We start from the raw sequence: 6185 nt of genomic DNA on the forward strand, positions 1-6185 counted from the left end.
GGGGCTCGGGCGCTGCAGCCACATGGGATGGCACACGGGGACCCAGCACCCAGGCGGGGCCCGAGGAGCAGCCGAGCAGCTGTGCCCGAGGCTCAGACAACCCCAAAGACCACAGCCCGTCCGGACAGCACCAGCCCTTTATTAACAAGTTGGTAAAAAAATAATAATAATAATAAAGAGCGGAGAGACGTAAAAACACTTTTCTCGGAGGCCCCCGGAGGGGGAGGCACTGGCGGAGCCCACCCGGTCGGGAAGGCAGCCCCACCGGACGCAGAGCGAGGCCGGGGCCCTGTCCGGGGGCCGCCGCCCAGGTGTGCAAGGGGGTGGTGCAGCCTCAGGCAGGGAATGTGCAAACGCCGAGGCTGGGGGGGTGATGGGCGGAGGGCTCCCGGGGGGGGGGGGGGGGGGGGGGGGGGGGGGGGGAGTGATGGGTGGAGGGCTCCCGGGGGGGGGGGGGGGGGGGGGTGATGGGGGGAGGGCTCCCGGGGGGGAGGGCCAGAGCACCGCGTTCCGTGTGGGCGGGGGCCGGCGCCTGCACGCAGCTTATACGGAGAGGGGAGGGCCCCTGCGTGAGGGGGCGGGAGAGGGAGCGGGCTCACCCCAGGGCTGGGGGCACAGCTTAGGGGAGTCCCTGGGGGCCGGGGGGGCGAGCGGGAGGCCGCGGTCCCGCCCTGGGCCTCAGGAGCCCAGGCCCTCCTGCCGCCGCTGGAGGAGGCCGATGACGCTGCCGATGCCGTCCTCGGGCACCTGCGGGCGGGCGGGCGGGGAGGCAGGGTCAGGGCCCCCTCCTGGGCCTCGGATCCCTCGGGAGCCCCGGCCCCACCCCGCGGCGCTCACCAGCGCGTGGTCGAAGTTGAAGGTGCTGATGTAGTAGGCGGAGATGTCGGCCTCGGCCAGGGGGCCCGCGATCTGGGCCACGATCCCGCACTCATCTGCGGGCGGAGAGGGGGTCCGTGGGGATCACCCCGGCCGCCCCGCGGCCCCCCCCCCCCCCCAGCCCCCGGCACCGGGCGCGGCCTCACCGAAGCCCAGCGGCTGCCCCCCGATGCGCACCATCCTCCACAGCTCCCCCGAGGAGCTGGTCAGCAGCAGGTCACTGGGGAACCTGGGAGGCGGGAGCGACTGGTGACCCCAGAGCGTCCCTCCTCCTCCTCCTCCTCCCTCCTTCCTCCCCCTCCTCCTCTGCCTCCTCCTTCTCCTCCGCCTCCGCCTCCCCCTCCTCCTCCTCCTCCTCCTCCCCCTCCTCTGCCTCCTCCTCCGCCTCCTTCCTCCTCTGCCTCCTTCTCTGCCTCCTCCTCCTCCCTCCTCCTCCTCCTCCTCCTCCCCTTCCGCCTCCTCCCCCTCCGCCCCCTCCCCCTCCTCCTCCTTCTCCTTCCTCCCGGGCGGGCTCAGCCGGGGGCCACGTACTTTTTCTGCGTCTCTGCGTCCATGACGATGGAGATGTAGCCCTCGATGAGGGAGAAGGCGAAGAACGTGATGGAGCAGGGCCCGGGATCGCCAGGGGCTGCCTCCTTGGGGGCGCTGGGGAGGGGGACAGGGGGCTCGGGGACTCTGCTGGGTGCGAGACCCCTGGGCACCTTCCCCCCCTCCCCCCCGCCTCTGGGCCACTTTCCTTCCCTGTCCTAGGACCTCGATCTTCTTTTTTTTTTTAATTATTAATATTTTATTGATTTTTACAGAGAGGAAGAGAGAGGGACAGAGAGTTAGAAACATCAATGAGAGAGAGTCATCAATTAGCTGCCTCCTACACACCCCCTACTGGGGATGTGCCTGCAACCAAGGTACATGCCCTTGACCGGAATCGAACCCTGGACCCTTCAGTCCGCTACAGGCTGACCCTCTATCCACTGAGCCACACCGGTTTCAGCAGGACCCCGATCTCCTGATGGTGCCAGTGGGGGTGGGGCTGGGGGAGGACGCGAACTCTGTCTGTTCCGAAGGCTCCGCCCACTCCCCAGGAGAGGGCTCCAGCGGAAGCATTGGGACCTGCCCCAAACACCAGTGAAGGGCACGGAGGGGCAGGTGGCGGAGGGGCAGGGCAGGGCCTGGGCGCGGGAGGCCCACCTGTGTGAGTAGAAGAGGACGTCGATGAGGGTGGTGGCGATGGCCGGCAGTGTCTCGGGGTCCAGCGTGAGGACACAGAAGCGGTTCTGCGGGCTCTGGACAGGATGCACCGTGGGGTTGGGCCCTGCTGGGGGCGGGAACCAGGAGGTGGAGAGAGTGAAAGCAGGACCGTGGGCTGGAGCGCCCCCTGGTGGCTGGCCTGGGTGGCGTGCAGCATCCTGTCCCACAGACACCCGTCTGCCTTGGCTTCCCCGGCCCCGGGGCCCGCATCTCGCAAGCCAGTCCGTCCGCACACAAGCAGTGGGCCTCCGTGGGAAGGGGAACCCCACCCCGTCCCCCACCCCCAGGTCTGGGTGCCGGAGGGCCTCACCGTGCTGAGCCCGCGGGAAGCCGTTGCTGGCATCGTCCCTGGCCACGGGCACCGGCTCGCCGCCCACCTCGCGGTAGATGTCGAACTCCTGTGCCAGCGTGTGGATCACCACGGACAGGTCCTGCTCCCGCACCTGGCCGCGGGCAGACGGGTCGCACGCGGGTCCCGGCGGCCACACCCAGCCTCGCCGAGCTGCGCGTGTGGGCGCCCCCGCGGGCAGCTCACCAGGATGAAGTCCGTCTGGTAGGTGGACAGCATCAGCACGGACACGTGGTGCTGGGCCAGCGGGGCGATGACGGAGCGGGCGATCTTGGTGACGCCGGCGGCCTGCACGGCGGCGCCGCTGGGGGACGACACGTTCAGCACCAGCCACGTGGCCTCGGCCACCTGCAGGAACTCCGAGGCGGGCAGCTCTGCGGGCAGAGGGCACGGGACCCGGTCAGGGCCTGCGGGCCCGGCCCCTCCTCCCCCCACCCCCACCCCCACCCCCCGCCTGTGCCTTGGCCTCGCCGTGTACGTGCTGCGGATCCTGGTGCAAAGCGGTTTACCTGCTCTGAGCCTCAGTTTGCTCATCTGTAAAAGGGGATGATGGTGCGTACTTGGTGACGGTGCTCTATGGGTTATGGGGGGGGAGGGAGTTGTACCGTGGGGCGCCAGGAGGGGGCGCCAGGAGACCAGGATGGCTGAGGGATGATGCCCTTCCCTCTCCAGCGGGCCCAAAGGTGGTTGCAGCACCAACAGGGAAACTAAGGCCTGCAGCCGAGCAGTGGGAGATGGGTCAAGCCCCATTTGGCTGGCCTGAGCTCCAGAGGCCAGGCAGTGCCCGGCCTGGCGCCCAGTCCAGACTAAGAGCCGGGGCCAGGGCGGCTTGCTATCATTGCCCAAGCACAGCGAGGCGGTCCCTTTCCCCCACTCCCCACAGGCCCCCAGGACCCTGCCCTGGGCCGGGTGCCTGCTCCCTGCCTGGATCCAGGCCCTCCCCGGCCCGCAGACTCCGGAGTTCCCAGGGAGTCCGGGAGGGCACGGATGGCCAGCCCCGGGGAGAGAAGTCCAGGCGGAAATAACGGCCGGGGTGAGGAGTGGGGGGGGGGGGAGTGGAGCAGCCACAGGAACCCCCCGAATCTTGCCAGTAAGCCTCACGGAGGCCCCGCGGCCAGGCTGACGCCGCTAAGCGCCCTTCGCACGCAGCAGCCTGTGTGCAAAACCCTCACGGGACCCCGTTAGACCAGGACCGTTAACTAACTGCACCCCTTTGAAATAAGAGGAAACGAACAGCTCGGGCGGCGAGGGGAAATGACTTGCTCAAGGGCACACAGCCAGTGCGCGGCGGAGTCCGAGCTGACGCCAGATTGCCTCTGGCTGCAAAGCCTGGGCTCTGAGCCACTGGACCCTGACATTGTCCCTGGACCCCGACATCGAGTGAGAACCCCGCCAGGAGGGAAGCACGGCCGCCCACCTTTGAAACCTGGCCCAGCCCACCTTTGAAGCCCTCCTCGTCCACCATGAGCGTGTAGTCCTCCGGCGTCTCCGTGAGGCTGAAGAACTTGCACCTGGGTGGGGGCGGGAGGCACCTTCAGCCCGGGCTGGGAGGAGGGGGCTGCAGACCGCTCCACCCGCCCCTGAAACCCCTTACCAGGCGCCTCCCTGTCCCTTCCCAAGCCTCAGTTTCCTCCCAGTGGGGGGGAATGGGCCCCATCTCGGGGATCGCGGGCTGTTCCCCGCCCCCCACCTCCGGAGGAGCCCCCGCCCCGCCCCTCCGTTCCCGGGGGGGGGGGGGGGGGGGGGGGGGGAGGAGAGGCTGACCCGCACGCGCGTCCTCAGCCCCCGGGGCGTCGGACCTGGAATCGCCCGGACTTGCCCCTCTGCCCCGACGGGAGGCGCCGGGAGAAGCTCCCGGCAGCCCCGGGAAGGGACGGGCACCCGCATGCGATTCCAGCGGAGTTACAGGAGTTACGCATCGCCCACCGCAGGCTGTTGGCGCTGCACCGGCCCGGATAGGCGGCGGTCCGGGGAGGGTGCAGCCAGGCCGGATGGCGGCCGCGGTGGGGGAGGAGGTAGAGGGATGGGCCCTCCCCGCCCGGCCCCGCCGGCCCCGCGGCCACTCTACCCTCCCGACCCCGTGCCCGTCCCGGGGCGCTGGTGGAGCCCACCCTCCTCTGCGGCCCCGAACCCGCGCGCGCACCGGCTCCGGCGGGGCAGGAAGAGCAGCTTGATGAGCGGGTGGGTGTAGAGCCAGAGGCCGGAGCGGGCGAGGCTCAGCACCCGCACGCGGTGCTCCAGGATGTGCAGCTCCATCGCGGTCCCCCGCGCGGACCCGAGCCCTCCGCGGCCAGACTCCGGCCACGCCGAGGGCCGGGGGGCGGGCCCGGGGGCTTAAAGGAGCCGCCGCTCACGCCAGTCCGCGCCAGCCACCAGGCCTCGGACCCGCCCAGCCCCGCGCAGCGCCCCGCCCCTCCGGCCCCGCCCTGCGATGCGCTCGGCCTATCAGAAGAGGCCACGCCCCTTATGCCACCAGAGCCCCGCCCCCGTCCCGTTAGCATTGGCTCAGGGATCGCCAGCTGGCCCCGCCCCACCGTCCTTCAGGCCCCGCCCAGACCGCGCCTCTCCCCGGAGCTCCACCCTTTCTGCAAGATGCGGGTGGATCCTGGGTGGGAAGCTTGCAGGAAACGTGGAGTTCTTTCTGTCCTTCGGGCCCTCATGCGGGTCTTATGGTTGAGGTCATTGAGGCGCTGCCTCCACAACCCTGAAGCGTGGAGGGGTAGGGGTCCACTCTGCAGCCCTAGGATTCTCTCTCCCAACGAAGTATTCTTCCTCCTTCCTCTGGTGGGATCCGCCTCCCCACCAGTCACAGAGAGCGTAAGGGCCCCATCCACCCCTGCCACACTGCTGGGGAGGGTGCTGAAGGCAGCCGGGGGTAAGGAGGCCCCTCAGGACTGAGGCCAGCGATGCCCAAGGCTCGGACTTCAGAGGACAGGCCCACGCATTGGGCTCCCTGGGCAGTGTTCTCAGACCCGAGGCTTGAGCCTTGCTGAGCCTCCCAAAGCCAGCAGCTATTGGACGAAACCCTGTGGCCTGAGCATATCGAAACTTGCTTTGTGCCCACGGAGGCCCCCAGCACTGGCAGATGCCCCAGATCTGAGACTTGTTAGGACAAACGTGGGCTCACGTTGACATCAGGACTGGGTTCTGCTCAGGCCTCCTGGGGTCTAAGAAGACCCCCCAAGGCTGCGCAGGCAGCAGCCCACCCAAGCTGGCCCAGTAGCAGGACTAAGCGTGCTCTGGGGGCGGGGAGAGGGGCCTTGTCTGGCTCTAGCATCTTCAGGCCTCAGATGTGAGGCTTTGAACCAAGCAGGTTAAAGCAGGCCTACACAGGCCTCCTGCCTGCCTGGGAGCCTCCACTGCGGGCGGGTGGAGGCGGCGCAGTGCCTTCCCTCCCCGGACTCCCTGGCTCAGTGGGTTCCTGTGGAACACTGTGCAGCCACCACATCCTGGCCTGCTCCCTAGAGGGTCAGGGGGAGGGGACCGTCCTCAAAGGCTGAAGCCCTCTTCTCCCCAATGGTGCAGCACGGGTGGGAAAAGCACAGGTGTGAGGGCTGGGAAGCAGGAAGTGATGACCTGCCCTGACAGGCCCAGGTGACCCTTGACCTCCCAGGCCTCAGTATACCCAGCTGTACCAGAACAAGATGTTCCGGACCAAAGCCCCGAGGTGCCTGAAAGCTCCCAGGGAGGCTGCACTCCTCCCTCGCGCGCC

At 68.8% G+C, this 6185-nt stretch overlaps 1 protein-coding gene across 3 annotated transcripts; it reads right to left on the reverse strand.

Moving 5' to 3' along the window:
* Positions 1-492: 492 nt before the first annotated feature.
* Positions 493-4861, reverse strand: CASTOR1 (cytosolic arginine sensor for mTORC1 subunit 1). Of its 3 annotated transcripts, none has more exons than XM_036449111.2 (9): positions 4617-4861; positions 3914-3984; positions 2660-2847; positions 2435-2567; positions 2065-2191; positions 1408-1521; positions 1023-1105; positions 838-932; positions 498-747 (listed from the first exon to the last, which is right to left on the reverse strand). In XM_036449111.2, the coding sequence occupies exons 1-9, from the start codon at positions 4727-4729 to the stop codon at positions 679-681; spliced, it is 993 nt and encodes a 330-aa protein (XP_036305004.1). In that variant the 5' UTR covers positions 4730-4861; the 3' UTR covers positions 498-678. The 3 variants fall into 3 exon arrangements, with proteins under 3 accessions (XP_036305007.1, XP_036305004.1, XP_036305005.1); XM_036449112.2 differs by having other exon boundaries at positions 501-747; positions 2065-2188; positions 4617-4858; XM_036449114.2 differs by lacking the exons at positions 2435-2567; positions 4617-4861 and adding an exon at positions 4273-4407 and having other exon boundaries at positions 493-747; positions 2065-2188.
* Between the last annotated feature and the right edge of the window lie 1324 nt (positions 4862-6185).

Source organism: Pipistrellus kuhlii, unplaced genomic scaffold (genome assembly GCF_014108245.1).
Source record: "Pipistrellus kuhlii isolate mPipKuh1 unplaced genomic scaffold, mPipKuh1.p scaffold_m20_p_20, whole genome shotgun sequence".
In the NCBI taxonomy this organism is placed as follows: Eukaryota; Metazoa; Chordata; class Mammalia; order Chiroptera; family Vespertilionidae; genus Pipistrellus; species Pipistrellus kuhlii.

Bases quoted from the DNA above. Each gene is read 5' to 3' on its own strand.
- CASTOR1 (XM_036449111.2), bottom strand. From the start codon at position 4,729: ATGGAGCTGCACATCCTGGAGCACCGCGTGCGGGTGCTGAGCCTCGCC. The intron at 2,192-2,434 runs GTGAGGCCCTCC...TCCCGCCCCCAG, and splicing joins CTTCCCGCGGGCTCAGCACG to CAGGGCCCAACCCCACGGTG. The intron at 933-1,022 runs GTGAGGCCGCGC...CTCCGCCCGCAG, and splicing joins GGGGCAGCCGCTGGGCTTCG to ATGAGTGCGGGATCGTGGCC.